Genomic DNA, 24,194 nt, shown 5'->3' with positions numbered 1-24,194 from the left:
GAGGAACACCCAATTCTATACCTCAGACGGAAACTCCTTCCAAGGGAACAAAAATATGCAGTGGTGGAGAGAGAATGCCTCGCTGTAAAATGGGCCATGGAAACATTGCGCTACTACCTGCTCTGGCGCAGATTTGTCCTCATGACCGACCATGCCCCTCTTCAATGGATGCAGCGGAACAAGGAGAAGAACACAAGGGTGACCAGATGGTTCTTATCCCTCCAACCTTTCCAGTTCCGTGTGCAACACAGAGCAGGGAGCCGTCATGGCAACGCCGATGGCTTGTCACATGTGCACTGTCTGGTGTCCCAAGCTGCCCAACCCCTTGGCATTGAGCAGGGGGGAGGGATATGTGACAGACCCAGACCAGTGGGGTACAGGAGTCTGGTAGAGGGCAAATATACTGGTCACTGGATGAGTAGTTTTCTGTTCCCTGAGTGACCAGAGCGGGGACTGCACTAGAGTAATCAGGAACCTGCTAGAACCAGGTAAGGCAGGCAGGCTAATTAGGACACCTGGAGCCAATTAAGAAGAAGCTTCTAGAATCAATTAAGGCAGGCTAATCAGGGCACCTGGGTTTTAAAAAGGAGCTCACTTCAGTTTGTGGTGGGAGTGTGAGGAGCTGGGAGCAAGAGGCGCAAGGAGCTGAGAGTGAGAGGGTGTGCTGCTGGAGGACTGAGGAGCACAACCATTATCAGACACCAGGAGGAAGGTCCTGTGTTGAGAATAAGGAAGGTGTTTGGAGGAGGCCATGGGGAAGTAGCCCAGGGAGTTGTAGCTGTCATGCAGCTGTTACAGGAGGCACTATAGACAGCTGCAGTCCACAGGGCTGGAACCCGGAGTAAAGGGCAGGCCCGGGTTCCCCCCAAACCTCCCAATTGACCTGGACTGTGGGTTCTCCCAGAGGGGAAGGTCTCTGGGCTGTTCCCCAACCCACATGGTGAATCTCTGAGGCAAGAAAATCCGCCAATAAGCGCAGGACCCACCAAGATAGAGGAGGAACTTTGTCACAATACTTTGTTGTAAATTTAAAGAGTTAAATACTAATTGTTAAAAATAGCATCAAAATCTCTCTTAACCATCCTATACATCTGCTTGGAATTGCAAAATCATAATCATCATCATAATAAAAAAATCTTAAACAGCTTCTTCCAACACCAGCGAAAACAACAAGGAGTCTGGTGGCACCTTAAAGACTAACAGATTTATTTGGGCATAAGCTTTCGTGGGCAAAAACCTCACTTCTTCGAATGCCAGCAATGTCCTGGATTTTTCTCTGTTGCCGTTTTTGAATAAATTGGCCTCCTCTTTCAGCAGCCTTGCCAAACCAAACAATATTCAACAAAAGGGAAGGAAGAAAAGAATGTGAATACACTCTCGCTCCAACACCTTTGGTTTAGGGAAAGCTGCACTGGTCTGAGAGCCAGGATGTCATGAGCTCCCTTCTTACATTGGCTTGCTCCACCCCAACAAAAATACATGGATCTTTGACAATTCAGTGTGAGGCTGCAGAAGGTCACTTCTAGCATAAACGGTAAAAGAACCAAAGTCTCCAAAATGGAGACCTAAATCTCATTTACTTAGCCGCCCTGCTGTTTCAGACTGAATGAACACCAATCTATGTCCTTGGCTAACATGTTGGTAACAACTCCTCTAACTGCAGGACTGCCTCCCTTCAGGGTATGTCTACACTGGTCTGGTACGTGCAATTCTGGCTTGAGTAGACATACTCGAGCGAGCTCTGTTCAAGGTAGCATGCTAAAAACAGAAGTGTAGCCATGGTTGTGTGAGCAGCAGGACAGTTTAACCACCTGAGCACGATCTCATCCAAGACCCTAGGTGCAGAGCTGTCCCTTGGGTAGGGTGAATCGCAGTGACCGCTCTGGGTCCTGCACTTTGGGGGGGGGCCCCGCGGGCCACTGTGATTGGCCAGCATGCTCGGTCCTGGAAGACAAAGGCGCAGGAACTAGTAGTGTTGGGGGTGCCGCCCCGCATGCCTGGGGCCCTGGCTGCTGCTGATTCAGAGTGGGGCCCCCAAGCTGGTGGGGACTGAGGTCCTCTAGTCCAATCCTCTGCTCAAAGCAGGACCAATCCCCAACTATTTTTTTTGCCCCAGATCCCTATATGGCCCCCTCAAGGATTGAACTCACAACCCTGGGTTTAGCAGGCCAATGCTCAAACCACTGAGCTATCCTTCCCCCCCACTGTGTTTCTGAAAGTCCTGGTTTCAAATCCGGTTGATGATGCACATAGGTTTTCTTATGGTTACACATTACGGAATTTGTTTCTCAAGCTTTCTTTTTTAACAACTTTTATTTTTAATTCACATAGTGAGAAAACATCCTAAAGAACAGGTTTATTAGTTAAAAATCCATTACAATCTTTCAGTTATGGTGTGACTTGCAACAAAACCCAAGTGTTCCACGTTCTGGTTATTTTGTATTGCAAGTTTGAAAGTTGAGAGGTATGAGAATCCAAACCCAACAGCAACACTAGAATACAGTTGACACAGAATAGTTTTAGCTTTCTTTCCTAACAATACTGAGTCAGGTCTTTATATAAATCAATGGGGGAATGGGGGTTGGGAGAGAACCCTAAAAATTATTCTTTGATACGAACTTTTCACTGATGGAGCCATCACTGAACTAAAATCCAGGGGTCTTCAGTACACATCGGTCACCTCCCCACTGTTCCTAAAATATTTCATTTTCTTTGGGGTGGCAGAGTATTTTAGTCTTACATTCACAGATAAGAAGCCATCAAAGTGTTTTTCTTATTAAGGGGTATTCAGCTCTCCAAATAGGATAGGTTCAGTTTGAATACAACACTGATCTCATGAGTCTGTATTCTAACTTAAGTTACTAGAAGGACATTAGCTGTCACAGTCAAGAATTTTGTTCCTCGGTTCAGCGGCGGCTCTTATAAAAGTCACCAGTGTGGCAAAAGAGGTTTTCAGTGCAGTTATTCAAAACATGATATGACAGGATAAACCAAGCGAAGATGTCCCTCATGTGTCATGTCTAGCATGAAGGGGACGCCAACAGACCCCTGAAGATTTATTAAGCAGGCTAGTGACATTTTGTTTATATGGGTGAAAATGTCAATTCAGTTCTAGCAATGTTTTCCCTCCGTCACCTTTCTGTTGTAATCCCAGTCTCTCCTGTGATCAGGTTTTCCTGGTGGCAGGGACTGGAGTTACTGGATCAGTGCCCATTTAGAGATGATAACACTGAGTATTAATAGTCAGATTCCTGTATTCTGAATGCTGTTTCTTTCTGTCAGTTTTGTTGAATGACTGCAAAGTTGGCAAAAAAATTTGGTGTGATTTCACTAGTGAGCTGAGTCACGTAGGAACTGCCAGCTTGTTCAGGCCAGGAACTCTCATTACAAGGCAAATGGGACAGTGCGGAGCATTGTCCCTCTTGAGGAGCAGACAGATAGACAGACAGATGGAGAGGTTTGGAGCAGCTGAGCCAGCCGACTCACCTGGAGTGTCTGTTGGCACTGAAAGAATCTGCAGGTGCATCCAGAACCATCATGCCGCATTAACTTCTATTGCAAAGCAAGGGACAGTGTGATGGGGAATGCCATGTGCGGAGCAATGAATCAGCTGCTGGAAATAAGTGTACTTATGAAATAAACATGCAGGAAAACAAATCTTGTGCAGTTCTTGGATTATATTAATGCTGTATACCAGAGACATGTTTAAAATGTTCCTAATTCTGAGAATAAATGCATCAAGCAATGTATACAGACAATATCTCCAACCAACTGTCACCTAATTCTTCCCTTCCATGCCACCAGATATAGATTCATAGTTTCCATGTGGTGTTTGTAGCTGATCCACCCTTAGAGTAGATCACATGTAGCTTATCTGGTACAAGATAGTTTTAGTAAACTTTGTTTCCTATTTTTCCCACTTGCTGTGTTGCCAATGTTTTGAAATCAGGAATCTGTTTGTCCTGTCTCCTCAGGGGGAGCACTCTTTCGCTGAACAACAATGACGCGGAGACCCTTCCCGGTAACATGAAAGGCACAGTGAGCTCTGGGTACCGAAGCAATGCGTCCACTCCAGTCCATCCGAGGTCACCAGCACTGAGCACACGGAGCATGACTTCAGATTACGGCAGGGTAAATGTGGCAATGCTACTAACTACACACATCTCCCCTTCAGATATCACTGACACCACAACCGTACACACCACAGTCAATATCTGATCAGCTTGCAACCAATAAAGGCTAAGCTTGCCAAAGATAATGCTATTTATTCCTTAATCCTGTTGTGACAAGTGACAGTCTCTGACCGTAATGAAATCTGTTAAACTCACCATCAATGACCTGTTTTTTGGATTGACAAACATTTTTCTCATTCTAAAATGGCCTGTTATTGACCGTTATTACTTAAATGTTAAAAATTACTACTTAAGATGTAAGGGCGCATTCACACCCATCAGTTTCCACAAAGTTTTAACCCATGGGATGCTGTGAAGGGAAAGATTGAAGGAAAATAATGAGGATAGCAGAAGGAATTTGACAGGAGAGGCAGGTAGGCAACCAGCTGAGAAAAACTGAGTCACGAGAGTTCAAGTTCGAAGGCTTTGTTGACATCAGGAGGCTGGTACAGGTGTGAAGGACCTGCTTCTGTGGTGGGTACTGTGTGGCACTCCAGGTAGTTGGGACTTTAAAGCTGCTCCCACAACTCCTCTGGGTGGTGCTGGGCATGAAAGGGAACATCCAAGCAGTTTCTAGGCCTAGCTTTTTAAATGTCTTTGTACCTTTGTCCAGGATTAGTGATCAAAGGGTCAGTTAAGAATTGGATGCTGTGCTAAGCTCTCTAAGGCCCTGGGAGGAAGCACCACCTCTTTCCCTCAGAGAGATATTACCACATTCTTGAATGCCATATTAGCCTTCCCTGGCAGGGCCAAAGCATGACAGCAGAGTGAATGAGAGGAAGGACCTTCTCCTTTCTTCCCATAAATGAACTTCTGTCCCAGGGAAGGAGTCCTCTTGATATTGGTGTGTCATTTCTTCTGGGATAGTGAGTCTTCCCAAAGATTTCTCTCCTTCATTCAGGACAAGTTTGATCTGTAGTACTAACAAATCACTGTTGCACAAATGCTAGGTTGCTGAGCGGTCCCATCACAGTCAGGTCCTCTCCTCACAATTCCAAGTGTGTCCTGATTTTTGAACAACAGTGTGGTGAAGCAGAGAAACCGCCCATCAGCATGGAAGGGGTTAAAGAGAGCCTTCGGGCCCAGCTAGCCTCGCCCCGTTCCACCTGCAGCCAATGCCAGGCCTGGAGCGGGAGAGAAGGAGGGAGCCTGGCTCAGTTCGGGGCTGACTGTCAAAGAGGCAGGAGTTAGCTGCTTCCCTACCTGAGGGAAGGATCACTAGCTTGCTGCCTGAAGTAGCCACCAGTAACCAAGCACCATCTTCCTGGCCAAAAGAGGCAGAGAAAGAGGTCTAGGAGCACCTGGCTTACAAGGAGCCTGGGTGTCCGAAGCACTGAGATCTTGAGGGGGTTCCCACCTCACCAAATGTATGGCTGCCCTGCCAGAGGAAGCTGGGACCGCAGCAGGACACCGCCCAGAGTCCATGAGGGGGCAATACTAGAGACAAGCATCACAGAAACTTGTACTATAGGGGCCATGCCCCACACTGAAGGGGCAACAGTGGGAAGTAGCCCAGGGCAGTGGACATAGACTCCCTGCTGAGAGCTCCTCTACTCAGGGGTTGACTTACACAGGGCTTTGGGCTGGAACCCGGTGGAATGGGAGGGCCCGGGTCCCACTAACCTTCCTCCTTAAAGACTGAGGCACCTCGACCACAGAAGCAGGAGGCAGGAAGTTTCCAACCAGTAGGCCAACTGGCCTTCCAAGCCCCCCTGTTACAAATATTCTTATGTCAATCTCTATTTTGTTGCTTTTTAAAAAAAAATGGTGGTACCTGATAAGAACTGATAGCTATTACGTGACGTCTGTTTATAAGCGGTGATGTACTTGTGCAGGTATTGAAAGTGATAGGCGGGAATATAGTCTTTTAGTACAATTCTATTTCACGTAGTTCTGTTGTGTTGGGTAAAAGCTATAACCCCCATCAGTCATTTAGCAGGACAACGTGATCAAGGAAATTGCTCTTACTGCTGCTTAATTAGTACAAATTCCTAACATCTGTGGAGGTTTCTCATTCCAAAATTGCTTTACAATGTTTTATAGCAGTTAATTATCCTGATCTCCACATCAGTCCAATAGAGATATCAGAAGCACAGGCTGCAATCAAGATGCTGAAAAACAACAAAGCTGGGGTTGATGATCAAATCACAGCAGAAATGCTAAGCGCACATGACGTTACCAGACTAACGAAACTGGCAGAGCTGTTCAGCGAAGTCTCAGAAAAAGAGACTCCCCCTCAACCAGTGGAAACATGGATTCATTGTCAGACTGCCCAAAAAAGGTGATCTTACTGACTGTAACAACTAGAAAGGAGTCACACTACTCTCTTTTGTAGGGAAAATCTTCTTTATTACAAATATTACAACTACACAGAATAAAAGAGGCAATGGATGCAATGCTTAGGGAAGAACAGATTGGATTCAGGCCCAAGTAATCATGTGTGGATCAGATAATCACACGCATGGATCAGATATTCACACTAAGGACTGTAGAAGATGAACATATACAATGCCAGGCTCCCCTTACCAATTTCATTGATTTTTTTCCAAAAGGTATTTGACAGCCTGTATAGGCATACATTGTGGAATATTCTTCAGTCTTATGGAATTCCAGCTAAAGTCATCAACATCATCACAGCGTTGTACAGTGAAGCAAAATGCTATGGAAGGATGAAAAACCAAACAACAGAGTGGTTCATTGTGGACACTGGCATGAAGCCTGGCTGCATTCTATCTCTGCTGTTGTTTTGCATCGCCATAGACTGAATAATGAAGATGTGCATTAGCAACCTAAACATTGGCATGTCATGGGTAATGGCAAATGTGTAGAAGACCTAGACTTTGCTGGTGATATCATGCTATTGAGCAACACTCCTGAAAAGCTACGAAGGCAGATGCCTTTGCAAAGGCCAATCAGTGCTCAAAATCAGTGACACCAAAACAAACATCCTTGAAACCCAGACATCAAGCAGTAACATCGTAATAGAGAGCAAAAACATCAAGAAGTAGAACAATTCATTTACCTGGACAGTACTATACTAGTAGGGTTGCCAGTTGTGGTTGGACGTATTCCCGGAAGTTTCATCACATGACATAATCTTCAATTAAAGATTAATCTTTAATTCCTGGAGATTCCAGGACAATCCTAGAGGGTTGGCAACCCAATATACTAGCCAAGAGAGACCTCAGGAAAGAAGTGACATCAAGGCTAGGAAAGGCATCCACAGCATTCACTAAACTCAACAAACTATGGAAATTAAAGATATAAATTACCAAAACAAAACTGAGAATTTTTTTAAATGTAATCTTAAGAGTGCTAACATGCAACTGTGAGAGCTGGTGAGCTATTAAAATGTTAGATAGAAAACTTAAGTGTCTATAAAAGATTCTGGGCATTGGCTGGAGAGACTTTAGCACCAATGAAAAGATGAGACAAATCACCAACAATCAGCTTATCTCCACTAGAATCAGAAGGAAGCGCTGTACATATTTGGGGCAAATACTCCAGTTGCCAACACCCAGACTCCCACATGAAGCTCTTAAGTGGAAACCAACTAGTGGTGAGGAAACAAGGACACCTAAGAGAAATCTTAAGAACAACCACTAGCAAGGAGGGCAGAACAGTTGATCCCAACAGTATAGAGCAAATCGAAACAGCAACTAATGACAGAGGGATGGAAGAGTCTAGTTTCTGCCCTGTGCACAAATGTTGATATGAGAAGGATGTAATAATAATTATCCTTCATTTATGTTTTCAGGAAGGCAACTATCCTTGAGATTTGTCTGATCTTAGATTTTGCAATGATTGCAGCCTTTGTACTAGCACTGACTGTGATTCCCTATTTTAACTTAATCCCACCTGACACTTAAGTGTTTCCTGAAGAGAGGTGTGTGTGTGTGTGTGTGAGAGAGAGAGAGAGAGAGAGAGAGCGGGCTTTGTTCTCCGACTACAGGGGAGTTAATGAGCCACTTCACTTTGAATGGTCCCTTAGAATATGTGTTGACAACTTATGCTAAACAATCTGTTCTACCTTGCATTTAGCTGTGACACTGAAAATACCTTTCCCAGACCTGAAGAAGAGCTCTGTGTAGCTCAAAAGCTTCTCTCTCTCTCACCAACATAGGATGGTCCAATGAAAGATATTACTTTATCTGTATATAGATATATATAAATCCCCCTTACATCTTATGTGGTCTTTTTTTTAACTGGACTAACTAAACATTGGCAAGCTTTTGAGATTCACTCTGTCCATCAAGATAGTTTCTTGTTCTGGTTTTTATTCTCCTGCACTTAGAGTACTATCTGTCAAACTGATTGACTAGCGGCTTTAATATTTACTATGCATATATTTGAATTGATAATGTGAAAAAAAAATTGTAATGGAAAAAAGTGCCTGCAAATGCCTAGAAGACCGTAGCCAAAATTACCTTCAGTTGTCTCAGTGATGCTTTTCCACATGATTATAAAAATACCACTTTAACTTCACTTTGAGCTCCAAGATGTTCATCTCAATTGTGCTGAGCATTGGTTAGTGAATTAACATTATGTTGTTGAAAGAGAACGACCTGCCTTTCCTGAATACACAGCTGTCAAAGGCAGGCATAAAGAGATTCAGCTGCAAGTGCTAACCATATTTGAGCTGCAGAAATGAGTCACAATAGTCAGTCTGATTGCTAATAAGCAATATTTCCATTAGCCTGGTTCTGGCATGCAGTAGGGAAAGCTTTTGATTGTTAGTGTGTTGCCACTTCATTTTATACAGGTGTGATGCTTAGCAAAGTCAGGGACACTGTAAAGGCAGGAACCTTTCTTAGGTATGCTCTCTTCCCATTGGCTCCCATGATAGATTGCTACAGGTGGGCCATTGCAATCTGTCTACAGATACTGATATCATGACAAGCTTCCTTCATGTTACCTATGGTTCTCTATAGCTCTTGTAGTTACAAATATATGCACCAAAGGTTGGTTTTTTAATTGCGATGTAGTCTTCCCCCGCTCCCCTGCCCTTAACGTAACAGGATGTCTTTCCATATTCTTGGCTAGAACAATTCCTAGTCTTTTTTGTTAGGGATATTTAACAGTGAAAACCCACAAATTCATATGAGCCAGCATATGCTATCAAACCTATCTTGTCATATGTATCCAATAGCATTCACAATGTGCTAGGTACTATCCAAATACAAAAGAAAGCACAGTCTTTGTTCCAAGGACTTTACACTCTAAAATTTCAAAACAGACAGATTGTGGGTAGGAGAAATTTGTTTACCTTTGTGTTGTTAAAAACTTTACATTATCAGCAGGTAGCCAACCACTACATCACCGGCTGGCCACCTTAATATTTTGTTGTTCCCCCTTTTCCTATCTATTGTCTATATTCTGAGAGTAAAAGCTATTCAGAGCAAGGATTCTGCCTTCTTTTGTGTCTGTGCCAGTGCCTTGCACAATAATTGGTAATGACGTGTTTGATTACAATATTCTTATTTCTGTACATGTTAGATGCCTGTGTGTTTGTCAGCTGCTCTCTGCACCTTCTTCCATGCTGCTCTTTAGGCACAGAATGCCTTCCTTGAATTCATCTGTAAAGGCTCTACCATTTCTTCTTCTTCAGATCTCTCCTTATGAGCCACCTGTACCATGACACCTATAAGAAATCAGTCAATTTATGATGGCTTGGCTCAGGGGCAAATAAGTAAATTGGCACATACTTTGTCTATGGCCTTGTCTATACACAAAAGTTGTATAATCCCTTTAGTGTGGATACAGTTATACCTGTAGCTGTTTATTTATAGGAACTGTACTGGTATAACCTACTTTTATACCAGTATAACTGTGTCCAGGCTAAGATTTGTACCGCTATAGCTATGTCAGATCAGTCACGCTCCTAACTAACAAAGCTGTAGTGTATAAAAACGGTGTGTAGATCAGGTATATTTATAATTTTGAAAAATGACAAATTTTATTGTATTATTTGCCTCCCTTGCCCCTTCCTGCCCCACTTGTCCCCTTAAATTGAAAGCTTAGGTTGTAGGCAGGGATTGCATTGTCATTTCCCTTTGTATTATGCTGAGCACAACGGAGCCCCAATGCTGATTAATTATAATACAAATATTTAATAACTGATCGTGTACTTGTAATGTTCTTTTGGGTTATGGAAATTAGACTGTAATGATGACCATAAATAAGCTTCCTATTATATGGCTCAATACTTAGGGAATGTATATTATTCTTATTCAGCAGGACCCTGGTTTAAAAAATGGCGCTTCTGTGCCTGCAAGTGAAAGTGTACCTGAAGATTTAGTGAAGAGACACCATAGGAATGCATCTGGAACACCTTCAATAGCAGTTTCTAGGGCATCTCTAGCATCAGGTAAATGTTCATTAGTAGTCCTAATTCTTTCTGTGAGATTATTATTCATTTGGCCTCCCCCACCCTTTTTTTCTGTTGTTCTAATGCGTAATAGATGGTCAAATATAAGTACAGTTGAGTTTCCTGTTGTTAATTTTGAAAATATCAGGTTTATAATAGGGAAGAAAATACCTTTCACTTGTTTCATATGGGAAAAATTGTGATCCTAACCAGTGTACCCTCTAATTTTTCCCACCCATGTGTGGAATGAATTTTGTTATGTGTGACACATCACCTCCATATTGGTGCACATAACAAAATTCATGTGGTGGAGGTGGGGCCGAGGGGTTTGGAGTGTGGGAGGGGGCTCAGGGCTGGGGTGCGGGGGGGTGAGGGCTCTGGGGTGGAGCCAGGGATGAGGAACTCAGGGCTAGGACAGAGGGTTGGGGTGCGGGGAGGGTGAGGGCTCTGGCTGTGAGGGTGCGGGCTCTGGGGTGGGGCTGAGAATGAGGGGCTATTGGCTGGGGCAGAGGGTTGAGGTGTGTGTGGAGGTGAAGGCTTCATCTGGGGGTGCAGGCTCTGGGGTGGGGCTGAGGATGAGGGATTTGGGGTGCAGTGGGGCTCCTTGGGGCTACTGTGGGGAGAGAGGACTCCTCGCCAGCTCTGTCTCCCTGCAGCAGCACCTGGGCTGGGGGGGAGGGGTGCCTCTCCCCTGGCTGTGGCAGATCTGGGCCGGGCTGGGCCCGGGGACAGGTACCTGTCCCTGGGTCGCGGCAGGTCTGGGCTGGGCCTGGGCTCGGGGAGGGGCATCTCTCCCTGCTGCAGCCCTGAGCGCCTGCGCAGCGCTTAATAGTCAACTGCACGGCTGCACAGCGTAGAGGGAATTTAGATCCTAACCCCATGTAATGTCATCTGTGTTAGTTCTCAGCTAATGGAACATTCTGTGCTCAGTGGTACTTTCCTGAGAGAGTCCATAAGTTAATAAACTTAACCTTGTGAGGTCATGTGCACCTGTGTATAATTGTGCCATTCTGGTTTGATGGCATTTTCAGATGGCCTCAGAACATGTAGGACAGTGGAGAATCAGGTCTGTGAAGTATAGCCATTATTTTCATTTTGCCCAGGATGTAATAAACTGTTACCCTGTCATTACCTCTTGCAGAGGGACAGATAAAATGATTCTTTCATTGGAGGATGGTGAGAAAATGACATTGACACAATAAAGTGCACTCAGAGCCATTTTACAGGAACTGGTGAAGATTGTTCTCTTTCTCATTTGAACCTGAAGGCAGAAGTCCCTTTATCCTCTCACTTCCTGTCACTCAGCCATCCCCATAATCTTCTCTGTTCAGCCTTTCAGATTTATGAGCCAGTCTGTGAATCACAGCAGGGCTCAGCCACTCTGTTTCAGCTGGGGTTAGCCTGTACCAGAGAGTGGGTAACATATCCCACAGAGCTAATCAAAGACGCTATGTTCTTCACTATAGATTTTTCCTGCTTGAAAGCAGCAAAGTGCCTTTGAACAGGCACTGCACCTATAGGAAGAGGCATTTCTGACTGCTGCTTTCTCTGTGCAAGGAGGGATTCTCCCTCTCACATTACCTGATGCAATAAAGTCTCCCTGGAAATTGATAACTGGCTTCATTTCACCAAGGTAGATAGGAAGCTGAAAGAAATCACAGCAGCTTCCTCTCCTATTGAATAATCTCGAAGATGGATTAGAGAAATCCTTCCCCAAACCAGCACCAGCTACATCCCAGGGTGGAGGGATCAAATCAAAACTTCCAAGCCCTCTCGGCCCATGACCTAAAGGGACTTCCTTCTTTCCTTTGTATGGAGAACAGCAGCAGCATGGAGTATTCTTTAGGAGAAAACTAAGAGAATCCTTCCACAAAGAAGCCAGTATGTTTTACACCATTTGCCATTAGCTGGTAAGTCAGGACCTCCCATGTCCCAGAGAGATTTCCCTTCTCCTCTCCACATGGGAATCAGCAGTACCAAACATAGGCACCTTCACTGCCTCCTGGTGTCTGTGATGTTTTGGAGGTTCGCCCAGACCAGTAAGGGATTCTGTCACTACCTGCCCTGTAATCTTGGTTCTCTGTGCTGTGCTGTGCAGCTTTGGCTCAGAGTCCTGACACCAACAACTTGCACACAACTTGCCTTCCACCAGTCTGGTTACTTTTTGCGAGATAGTGCTAGCAACCTTTCCAGTCCCAAGTCTCCCCCAAAACCATCTCCCCTGTGGTGCCCAGTCTCTCTGGATGCTTACTGTAGCCTGATTTGGGGTAGGTTAGTAGTGTTGAATTAATTTATCCACTTAATTTTATGTTTCTTTAATTAATTAATAATTTTATTAATTTTTAATAGTTTAATAATTATTGTGAGTAATAATTAATATGGGTATTTGGCTCACCAATTTGTTTAATCAGAAGATAGAGTTTGTCCTGAATCAGGCTTTACAGAGTTTATAAAAGGAAATTCGGGGTTGTGACAGGAAGTTTACACAGAAACAGATGTTGTCATAAAGACTTTTTATTAACATCAATGAAGATAGTAAGTAAATGGTAAAACAATTAGAATTACAGAGTTACACTTGTATTAGTGCTTTAAAAGAATATAAGGTTATACACAGCAAAATGGATTAATACTTACACCCTGTTCTTGATAATAATCTGGTGCTGGCAATACCTTGGGCGTTTTTTACACCTCTAGTAAAGGAAGCTACTGCAAAGTGACTTGCTTTCTAAATTAACTCTATATGCCTTATCTAAATAAAATGTAAATGAAATTAAGTCCCTTTTTAACTTACAGTCTTGAAAAGAATGAAGAACGACCTATCAATAGTTAATAGTCGTGTGGAAGATGAGTAGTATCGATACGTAGTTGAAAGGTGGAGGCAATGAAGAGTAGACAGGAGTAGGTAGATGGGTAGATTGCCTATCTAATGGCAAATTGCCTTTTTATAAGGTATTTAATCCTCCCTCTTATGCCCATATTTCATTCTTCCCCCACGGAAATGTTAGGGTACACTTACCCATAGGCTAGTATGCATGTGCGTATGAATGACAGGTATGTACGCACTTGTGGTAAATACGTTAGAATGTGGGCAAAACCCCTCATTTTCCACCCCATTTTATTATTGGTCTAGGTAAAGGTCTCTAGACATCTGTGTAGGTGTTCCACTCTTTCCTGGAAAGGGTCTCAAAAGGTGTTAACTACGCATTAGCTTTAACATACAGAGTTTAACCTGTAGGTAGGTCTCTTATATAAAAAGTAAGTTTAGCTGTAATGCAAATCTATAAATCCAATACATCAAACACTTATTTTATAAGAAAGATATATTTATACAGACAAGCAGATTAATCCTTAAGGCTACATTACAGAGGCAACACTAAGTTTGCTGCCTCCAAAGAGCAAGTACACACAACAGCTTGTTAGCTCAGCTGGGGTTATACAAGCCACCTTAATACACAGCACTGAGACGGTTTGTAGTAAAACTAAGTTTTATTAACAAAGAACAGAGATTTAAGTGATGTCAAGCAAGAGTGAAAGAGGTCTGAAAGGGTTACAAACAAAACAAAAATAACACACTTTCTAGTGTCTAAAATGTAATTGTAGCGGGATCTAGCATTGCCTAACATAGTTTCTTACTCACACCAAGTTGTCAGCAGTCACCAGCTAGTTCAGCAGGAGGACCCATCGTTCATAGATACAAAGCGCTGTCTTCTTTGTTCTCCCCGGTGATGGATAACCAAAACGGCTTTTGCTTGTCTTTATATTGACCAACGTTCATTGTCTCTGTCTCAAGAGCAAGGAAGACTTCCTGGGGTGCAGATTTTGTCCCTCATTGTGATGGTTAAGGGGTCTTCTCTCCTGCTTGTTAGCTTGACTGCTTTGCTTACCTTATATGTAAATATAGTTGCATGGTCCTCTGCCTGTGATCAAGCAGGTCAGACAAGTAAATACACATTCCATTCTAAGTTCCCTCTAAGCTGCGCGGCCATGCAGCAGCCTGTTTAGCGCCGTGCAGGGGCTCAGGGAACTCGCCCAGGGACTTACCCAGGGAGGGGTGCCCCTCCCCGGCCCAAACCCAGCCGCAGCGGCCCAGACCTGCTGTGGCCAGAGCACCCCTCCCCTGGCCCCAACTCTGCCGCAGCCTGTACCTGCTGTGGCCGGGGAACTCCTTCCCCGGCCCAAACCCAGCCCTGGCCCAAACTGGCCAGGGGAGGGGAATCTATCCTGCTGCCACAGCAGGGAGAGGCGACTTTCCCCCCAAGCCCAGGTGCTGCTGCAGGGAGAGAGAGCTGGGGGGGAGTCCTCTCTCCCTGCCGTAGTCCCGGAGCACCCTCCTGCACCCCAAACCTCTCATCCCTGTCACACATCACCTCCATATTGGTATGCATAACAAAATTCATTCCACACGTGGGTGGGAAAAATTAGAGGAAACACTGATTCTTTTGTCTAGGAAAACACCAGTTTTACCTCCTTTTGTCTGTTTACAGACTCCGAAACATAATATCAGAGAGTATCCATAATTTCACATAAGGTGGTGTTAACTACATTTCACAATGACATTAATGACCAGCATGTTCTTAGTTTTCAAATGATATATTACAAGACACGTCTTAAATGAATAGCATGACGACAGTGTGTTGGGGCAATGAGTGTATCAGGCTTGTTGTGAGTTACTTCAAAAGGTAATACCAGGGTATCTGTTTATTACATCATGGGCAAAATGATGATAATGGGTATACTCCATGGGCTTGTTGGTATGAGGAGCTCCCAGGGTCACAGTATCATTATTCACTCAACATTGAAACTTGTACTCTGGGTTTTTTTTTTTTTCTTATTTGCTGAGGTGAAGGGTTGCAGGAGTCATTAGGAACATGTAGATTCATCGAGAGCTCCTGCTGCCTATGTTCCTGATATAATGACCCAAGAAGGTGGCCCTGCCTGAGAAAGCCAAAGGTTGAATAGTGTGTGACCCATAGGGGACAGAACCATATAGCACATAATAGTGCTGAGGGAAAGGAGGTATCCAAAAAGCTGAATATTATGATAAAAATTATTTTTCCATCATTCAGCTGAAGGTGCTCAGATACCCGCAATCGGGTGCCATGGCACAACTTCCTTGATGAAGATTATTATGATTTAATAAAAAAAAACATTTTGGTGTTGTAGCAACAACTACTAAAAAGTGACAATATGAAAAGAATAGTATTTGTTGTACAAATTATATATTAATGAACACCTTCCTTTCCCCTTTGTTTTCCAGATCTCAGCAGATCTGAGATAGATTTGAGTGGGTCTTTCTCGGAAGAAAACAAGGATGCTGTAAGCTTAAGAAGTAAATCTGTACCAGACGCATTAGACCAGGACCTGGTGAGTTAGAAATGACACTAAAGCTAACAGGGTGGAAAAATTATTACTCTAGCTTCTGAAGTCAGCATAATCTTTAAACTAGTTCTGCACGAGAATGAACTCAGACTTGTATAAATTCAAGTCTGCATCTAGCTTATGCTGCAATCATTGCAGACTGTAAAGCACTGCACACTACAGTAATATTACAAATTGGAGTAGAAGAGTGTTGGGCTTATGGAGACAAATGTGTTTGGGAGTCAGTTTGTTAAGAAGGTGCCTCAATTGTGTGGAATTTTGTGGACAGATAACAAATGATATCCTTGGGCAACATTACCTTCCAAGCATGATGTGTATGGATTGATTCCAAGTAATAGCTATAGTTAAAGCTCTTTGTAGTTATGGTAGATACAATAGCTATTCACCTGGGAATTTTTTAGTTTATAAGTGGATGGAGTCTCATCTTAGAATACCATTCATGTAGTACATTACACACTTCAGATCGTCACTAACTCTTGCTTTATTGGATTTTTTATTTTTATACTGAGTTATCCTCAGTATCAAAGCCCGTCAACTTTGTCCCTCTCTGCTTGTCAGTTCCAGTCTTGCAATACGTCACCCTCCCTGTCTCTGCTCCCCAGTGATGCCAGTCACCTCCTACTATTTTCAGTTTCTCACAAACATCTCCATGCCCACTCCCATGTTTTCCCCTTGCACATAGACTGCCCTCCCTGAACTGATCCATAAACCATTTCCCTTCTCCGCCTTAAAATATATCCAAGTCCCACCTGGGCCTTAGTGCCTATAAGAAATCAACAAGTTAATGATGTGTGAGGGACAGATGGGGTTATTTGGCTCTTGTTTTATGTATTTATAACAATTTTTAAATTTTTCAACTGTATATAAAATTGTATGTATTGACTTATATTCCTCTCCCCCCCCCCACCCTTCATATGTCACGTGTCTTTTTGGATTGCAAGCTCTGCAGAGCAGGGATCATGTCTCTGTGTGTTTGTATAGCACCTAGTACAATGGGGCTCCCATCCTGATTGGGCCTCACAGGCACTACTGTGTTATAAAAAATAATCCAGGCAATCATGTCGTGTCACCTGTAGCTACACACAGACATCCATGCTGGTATCAAGGGGTAAGATAGACAGAAACACTCACCCCAGGAGCCGTTGTCCCAAAGAGACTGGGGATGCAGTAATGTTGTGCTTATGGGGTGAAGGTTGTGGCCTTCACAGTGTTTTAGGTTGTGGTGTGGGAGGGGAGAGGCATCTCAGGGGTAGTGTGCAAAATGAAGAATCAACTCCTGGAGGCTGAAAAGGTTGCATCTCCCTTACTCCTGGCCAGCTGGTGGTGGTAGCTGGGCTTTGAAGTGTGTGTTCCTGGATAGTGGCAGCTGCTGTTGGTGTGGGGGATGTCCTGCATGGATGCGAGAAGCAGATTGCCTGGATGAACTGGGCTGAAAGAGTGAGGGAGGGCACTTGCCTCCCTTGCTACCAATCAGCTGGTGGTGATTTTGGTAGGGAACTATCTTCCATTTTCAGGGAGATGGACTGGATAACTGATAAGTCTTTTCTTTCTCTGATTCTATGATGCTTCTTGGTTGCAATTTCCAAATAGATTTTAAAAACTGAATACAGTGAAATACATGTATCAAGGAGCACTGGGGAAAGAAGTTAATTGTGGTGTCCGCTTCAAAGTTGAGAGAACTCTTTAGTTGTGTGCATTTGGGTTACTGACAAAAATACTTCTGTCAGAACATGGAAAAGCAGGGAATTAAAAGAAGCAATTTCAAAAGTGTATCAGAGCAAACGGAATTAGTTTTTAAAGGTCTATTAAGAAACACCTATTCAACCACTTTATAGTAATACAAAGCACTGTTTACCACTTCCTCAGCTATTTTAGTAGAAGGAATTGGATTAGGTGTATTTTTATAACTCTGACAGAGAGAATGAAGATTACTTAGTCTCCTACCACTTCTAACTTTAATAAGCAACAGTAACCAATTATGTGGCTGTGCTTCTATAGCACCCTTGAGAAACATTGCTGCTGTTGTGTAAAATGAACTGTGGCTCTGCTGGCAAATGAGAGAGTCTGAGGTGAAATGTTAGCTTTCCAAGCAATCTCTTGGTTTCAAAAATATGCTCTCAGTTCGTATAAGGTGAGTTACAGATTTTAATGGTTAGATTTTCATAGTTCCTTTGGCAAGGAGGACGAGATGGCCAAAATGTTTAAGCATGGGTGTCTGAAATTAAATACCCAAAGCCATATTTAGGCGCCTAAGTTTGAAAATGTTGATCCAAGTTTCATACACCACATTTATTTGCTGGGCAATCAAAAACTACTTATCATTTTTTTTTCATTAAACTATAGATGTATTTGTGACAGGTTGAATCACAGAAACCCCCCTGGGAGCTGCCACCTGATGTGCCAAGACTACCCCTGTTCCTATTTTCCCTGCCAGCTCAGGACTCCAGCATCCTCTTTTGCTGAGCCAGACACTCCCGTCTGCTCCAACAAAGACCCAGGGTCTGAATTACTTGCCCCAAAGCTGCAGGTTTACCTGAAAACAGCTCACAGAAGTGTGCTTGTCTTTAGCACTCAGATGCCCAACTCCCAATGAGGTCTAAACCCAAATAAATCCATTTTACCCTGTATCAAGCTTATGCAGGGTAAACTCATAAATTGTTTGCCCTCTATAACACTGATAGAGACATATGCACAGTTATTTGCTCCCCCAGGTATTAATACATACTCTGAGTTAATTAATAAGTAAAAAGTGATTTTATTAAATATAGAAAGTAGGATTTAAGTGGTTCCAAGTAGTAACAGACAGAACAAAGTAAGTCACCAAGCAAAATAAAATAAAATATGCAAATCTATGTCTAATCAAACTAAATACAGATAATCTCACCCTTAGAGATGCTTCAGTAAGTTTCTTCCTCAGACTGGACACCTTCCAGGCCTGAGCACAATTCTTTCCCCTGGTACAGCTCTTGTTTCAGCTCAGGTGATAGCTAGGGGAATCTTAATGATGGCTCCTCACCTCCTTTGTTCTGTTCCACCCCTTTATATATCTTTTGCATAAGGTGGGAACCCTTTGTCCCTCTGGGTTTCCACCCCCCCCTCCCCCACTGGAAAAGCACCAGGTTAAAGATGGATTCCAGTTCAGGTGACATGATCACATGTCACTGCAAGACTTCATTATTCACTTGCCAGCACACACATATACAGGAAGACTCACAGATAAAACACAGCCATCTGCAGACAACGGTCCTGGTTAATGGGAGTCATCAAGATTCCAAACCACCATTAATGGCCCATACTTTACATAATTACAATAGGCCCTGAGAGTTATATTTTATATTTCTAGTTTTAGATACCAGAGTGGTACATTTATACAAATAGGATGATCACACTCAGTAGATTATAAGCTTTGTAATGATACCTTACAAGAGACCTTTTGCATGAAGCATATCCCAGTTACATTATATTCACTTATTATCATATTTTTTATAAAACCATATAGACTGCACGTCACAGTATTATATATAACTTTGAGGGAGAAAATAGTTCTGGCTGTGTCTCTGTATTTGCTCCTTCAATATAACTCCTGCACTAGCAAGAGATAAGAATACCTCCTTTGGAGGAGTCTGCTTATTTCTGTGCCAGGTTCTCAGTTGGTATAAATCAGTGTAGCTCCATTGAAGTCAGTGGGGAGAGGGAAAGTCAAGGGAGCTAGCCTGATTTATACCTGTGAAGGACTTGGCCATCTGTGGGTCTGTCTACACCACCATTGGCAGTGAGCTTTGTAGACATACTGACACTAGCTTGGCTTGAGCTAGCATGCTAAAAATAGCAGTGTGAAATTAACAGCATGGGTGGCAGGCTCAGGCTCTCAAGCCCACCCAATGCCATGAATCTGAGCTTGGGTAGCTAGTTCAAGCCTCTGCCAGTGCTACAACATCTGCATTGCTACTTTTAGCATGCTAGCTTGAGCTAAGCTAGCTTAAGCTCGTCTATCTGGGAGGCTCACTACTAGCTGCAGTCAGACATATACCCTTTGTCTGAAAGTGAGTTGCCCATGCAATAACTGGGAATCTATTGACAAATGTTAACAGTTCTAACCCACAACACTTCCCTACATGCCCAGTTACCACTCTATTCTCCTGGCCTGCATAAAAAGCCGCGAGACTTGAGCTTGCAGGAGATAAGCGTCTGTTTGGTTTGGAAGAAAGACAACAGTAGTTTAGATCAGCATGTAGGATGGGATTCTCAAAGCCCTAAGGGGAATTTGGATGCTGTCTCCCAATTTTCAAAACTTCTGCTTAAGAGATGTGGGTGGTCAATTCCTATTGAAGCTAATGGCAGCAGCTTTGAAAATGTCAGTTATAACCTTTATGTAACCCTTCTGCCAGGTGGAGCCAGCAGCAGCCAGGGTCAGGTTCTTTATCTAGGGGTTTAAGTCCCCCACAGTAACCTGGGAAAATTACACACCATCCTGGGGTGTTGTGACGGTGCTGCCTGTGGGAGCCAGCTGAGGTCACTCAATCAGGGTGAACTGCAAACAAAACGGGGCAGACAAACCACAAACGCTGGTGGTTATTCCAATATTTAGATTTACCAAGCCAGCACAAAACAGCTTCTATGGTACCTCACTGGTTACTTAAAAGTCCAAACAACGCAGTTCCCTTAAAGTACCCAGCCTCAGGCCTCCGTCAAAACACACCTGTCAGATATGATGATGATCACTGAAACTCTTATCTCATCATATAAAAGGAAAGGTTCTTCCAATCCCAAAGGATCAGCCACATACCCAGGTTCAATTATAACTTAGATCTTACCAGAAATACACGCTATAGCCGATTCTTATTAACTAAACTAAAATTTATTAAAAAAGAAAAGAGAGAGAGTGTTGGTTAAAAGATCAATATACATACAGACTTGAATTCAATTCTTGAGGTTCAGATACATAGCAGAGGTGAGCTTGTAGTTGACAAGCTTTTAGATATAGTCCCAGGTTATAGTCCAATGTCCATATTCAGGGTGGCTCCAATCAATGACTGGGGATCTCAATCCTTGTGGCTTAAGGTTTCCCCCTCTTGAAACCCAAAACAGATCTGAGATGAAGTAGTATCATGTCCCAGGGTTCTTATACATTTCCAGCAGCCTTTCGGCCTGAGAAAACAATAGGCTTAACTCTCCTTCCAAACATCCTGGCAATTAGCACAGGGTAATTTATCCATTAAACAGTTCAGATACAGGTTACCATAACCTTCAAAGAGACATATAGACGATAATACTATTTCACTCAAGTATCATCATAAATGTTAATATTCCTTTTTAGATCTTTGAATTAAAGTTATAGCAATAGACAAGACTTGTTTGCTTACATCACAAGACCTGAGCAAACATCTACCCTTGAGATCTCTAACAATGCAGACTTGCATTTCAAAACTCTATTCATTTACCTATCTTCCTAACTAGTCCTTAAGGGTCACCCATGGGTCAGGTCAGTCTGTGAATTAATTAACTCTTTCTGGCCCTGTCACCTTCCAATGAAATATTATATTACACTCATAACGTCACAGGTGTGTCTGAGAGGCAATACTTCCCCTCTCGCAAGCACAGAGTCTGAGTGTAGATAAGAAACTTTTAATGAAAGGAAGGAAGTCACCCAACATTAATTAGGGGAAATGCCACAAGTAGGATTCATAAACCTGTGAGCAGGACACCCACCCTGCGCAGTCCATGGGACAGTGCCTTCCGCCTCATGTTCTTGAGTTCTGCAACCAAAAGTTCCCTCTCTGCTCCCACACCATACCCCACTCACAGTGGTTGTCCTTGGTCAGTGAGGACCCAGGGTTCAGAGGTGCATCTGTGTGAGTTCACTGCCCACCCAAGAAGAAGGCAGCTTGCTTGCTTGCTCCACCAGCTGAGCACTTCCACTCCACTGGCCAGCTGCTCAGTCCGTTAGCCAGTCGCCTTCTGCCACTTGCCTCTCTGCTATGACCTCTGCAGGTCAGTCTCTAGAGCTTCCACCCAGCGCTTAGTGATTTTTCAGCTCTTAGGCTGGGCAGAAACACTGTCCCCACAAGTCAGCTTTTTTGAGCACTTAAAATACCATTATAATGCTGAATAAAAGAGATCCGTGAATTTAATCTTTTTGAAAATTTCCAAATTGACTTTTCTAGAAGCCACATGTTTCTGTTTATTCAGCAGCTATGTTCAGCACAGACAGTGGTAGGACACGTTTCTTTCAATGTCCCCAACCATGACTCGGAGCATTCAAAGTACCAGTCAAAAAGTAGTTTTTTGTTTTGTTTTGTTTTTTAATATTTAGTCTGTCCTTGGTCTGTCTGCTATGACTGCCAACAAGGATGCAAATGAATAGTACTAGTGGTGCGGATTAGTTGTTATGTAAACATGTCCATTAGGAACTGGACCGAGATCAGAAACTCAGCTCACTGAATAGCTAATTAATGGTAATAATAATTTTTGGTCACTGTGGATTTGTGCTGAACTTAGTTGATGACCTAAAGGTTGCAGCCTCCATAACCCATTACTGTATCCAAAGCCATCCAGTTTTCATATTTATTTTCTTAAGCTTTGAAAAACACCAACCTAAATGCGTGTGTGAAGATGCCTAGCAGTAATAGCAGAACAGGGTAATTCAGGTGTGCTACTGAGAACATAGGGTGCTTGGAAATTGACTTCGTAACACAGTGCCCCACCATGTAAGATAATAATCCATTTCCTACTCTGGGGACATAGAAGCCTGGAGGTTTTACAGTTTTCAAACAGCTGAAAGGTGAGCCAGACGTGCCCTTTATTCCTGCTGTACTGATTGTGGCTGTGTAAAGTGGTTGAAAGAGTAAATCAAAAGCCTCTGGAGACTTGAGTGTGGGAGGTGTGTTGACATAATCTTCCTTAAACAGAAAAATATGGAATAAAACCCAAGGAAGGAGTCAGACTTACAGTAATTGAATGACACTTTCTTTCTTTGCGGTTAGGATTACCTGGACGAGATAGAGGAAGACCCTGATGACATAGTGGCCTCTCATTATCTAAAACATCGTGGACCTTTGGCAATTGGATTATCAACAGTAAGGTCTCCATTGGAAAACATCTAGAATTCCCTCATTCTTGGTCACTAAGCAAACAGTTTCTTGCTGAAGTAGATGTGGGCTAATGACACAGCACACACCCTGAGCATTCAATTTCATTCACTAGATATTTTTTGTAATGATTCATATCCAGACCTCCTTTCCTACTGCTGTTTAGTAGCAACTTTGACTTCTTGGTGATTTTTCTGGTTATTGCGCTTTTAGTATCTCTATCCGTAAAGCTAAAAGGCCATTCTCTGCAATCAGTACTGAAGCAGAAATCCATTGTTTATAGTGTTTCACAAGACACCAAGGATAGCAAATGTCTATATTTATTTAAATTGTGCCAGACAGCAGAAAGAAAATGCTCAGACTTGATTCTTTTTTAATAGTTTTGCTGAAGTGTAGCAGTGGAAATTCCCTGAGTTCTGAGGAGTTGGGAAGCGGATGGGGCACAATTTATCCTTACGATAGAAAAGATTTTTATTGATAGTTGGGGGAGAGAGGTCTTGTCTGGGGGTGACGGTAGAAGAGAGTAAACAGTAGCCATTGCTCACGGGCTCTTGACTAGGGTTGCCAACCCTACAGGATTGCCCTGGAGTCTCCAGGAGTTAAAGATTAATCTTTAATTAAATAGTATGTCATGTGATGAAACCTCCAGGAATATGTCCAACCAAAATTGGCAACCCTAGCTCCTGCTAAGTGATGAAGTGATCTCTCTGTACCTGGAGAGATTAAAAATAGGGATTTATAGTGTGCAACGAGCTCAATTTTTCAGAATTAGACTAGAGAAGTGGTTGATTTGAAGCCTCTTCATTTCATGGGAAGAGGATCCCACCCTGTTCTGTCTTTTGTTCCTTCTCATTGCATCCTTTGGAGGGGTTGTGAATGGTTGGGCTCACTTTGAAAAAACTGAACATCCTTTTAAGCTCCCTGCAACATACAAGTGCTTTCATTGTATGTATTTGCATTACGTGTCAGTAGCTTCATAACCCACATGGAGTTGGTACACTGGTGACCCCGACTCCCCACATATATTCCATTCTCTATGCAACACAATCCCAGTGTGGCTCATCTGTTTCAAGTCATTTCATATGCATAGAGTAAAATATTTGGGGATCAGGTTTGCTGAAAGCATTTCTGCTTTCCATGTAAACGATTGTATATTTCTGCAACAGCTTTTCATTCCGAGGACACTTC

The 24,194-nt window shown here is 43.0% G+C and overlaps 2 protein-coding genes across 19 annotated transcripts in view; both read left to right on the top strand.

Moving 5' to 3' along the window:
- The window catches only part of LOC135978000 (uncharacterized), a 1,156,726-nt gene that overhangs the window by 52,159 nt on the left and 1,080,373 nt on the right, over positions 1-24,194 (top strand). The gene's annotated exons all lie outside the window — the stretch shown is intronic.
- SYTL5 (synaptotagmin like 5) overlaps positions 1-24,194 on the top strand; it is a 164,887-nt gene that overhangs the window by 119,436 nt on the left and 21,257 nt on the right. For 9 of the 18 annotated variants that reach the window (XM_065579088.1, XM_005294654.5, XM_065579080.1 and 6 more), the window contains 4 exons: positions 3,975-4,131; positions 10,410-10,539; positions 15,797-15,903; positions 22,902-22,994. In XM_065579088.1, coding sequence (XP_065435160.1) covers positions 3,975-4,131; positions 10,410-10,539; positions 15,797-15,903; positions 22,902-22,994 — 487 coding nt within the window. Of the gene's footprint in view, positions 1-3,974; positions 4,132-10,406; positions 10,540-15,796; positions 15,904-22,901; positions 22,995-24,194 lie in introns of all 18 variants that reach the window. The other 9 variants (XM_005294652.5, XM_042859174.2, XM_065579073.1 and 6 more) reach the window with 1 other exon arrangement.

Source organism: Chrysemys picta, chromosome 1 (genome assembly GCF_011386835.1).
Source record: "Chrysemys picta bellii isolate R12L10 chromosome 1, ASM1138683v2, whole genome shotgun sequence".
NCBI lineage: Eukaryota > Metazoa > Chordata > Testudines > Emydidae > Chrysemys > Chrysemys picta.
Note: the sequence above shows the minus strand (reverse complement) of the source record. Positions and strands in the feature narration are given on the sequence as shown.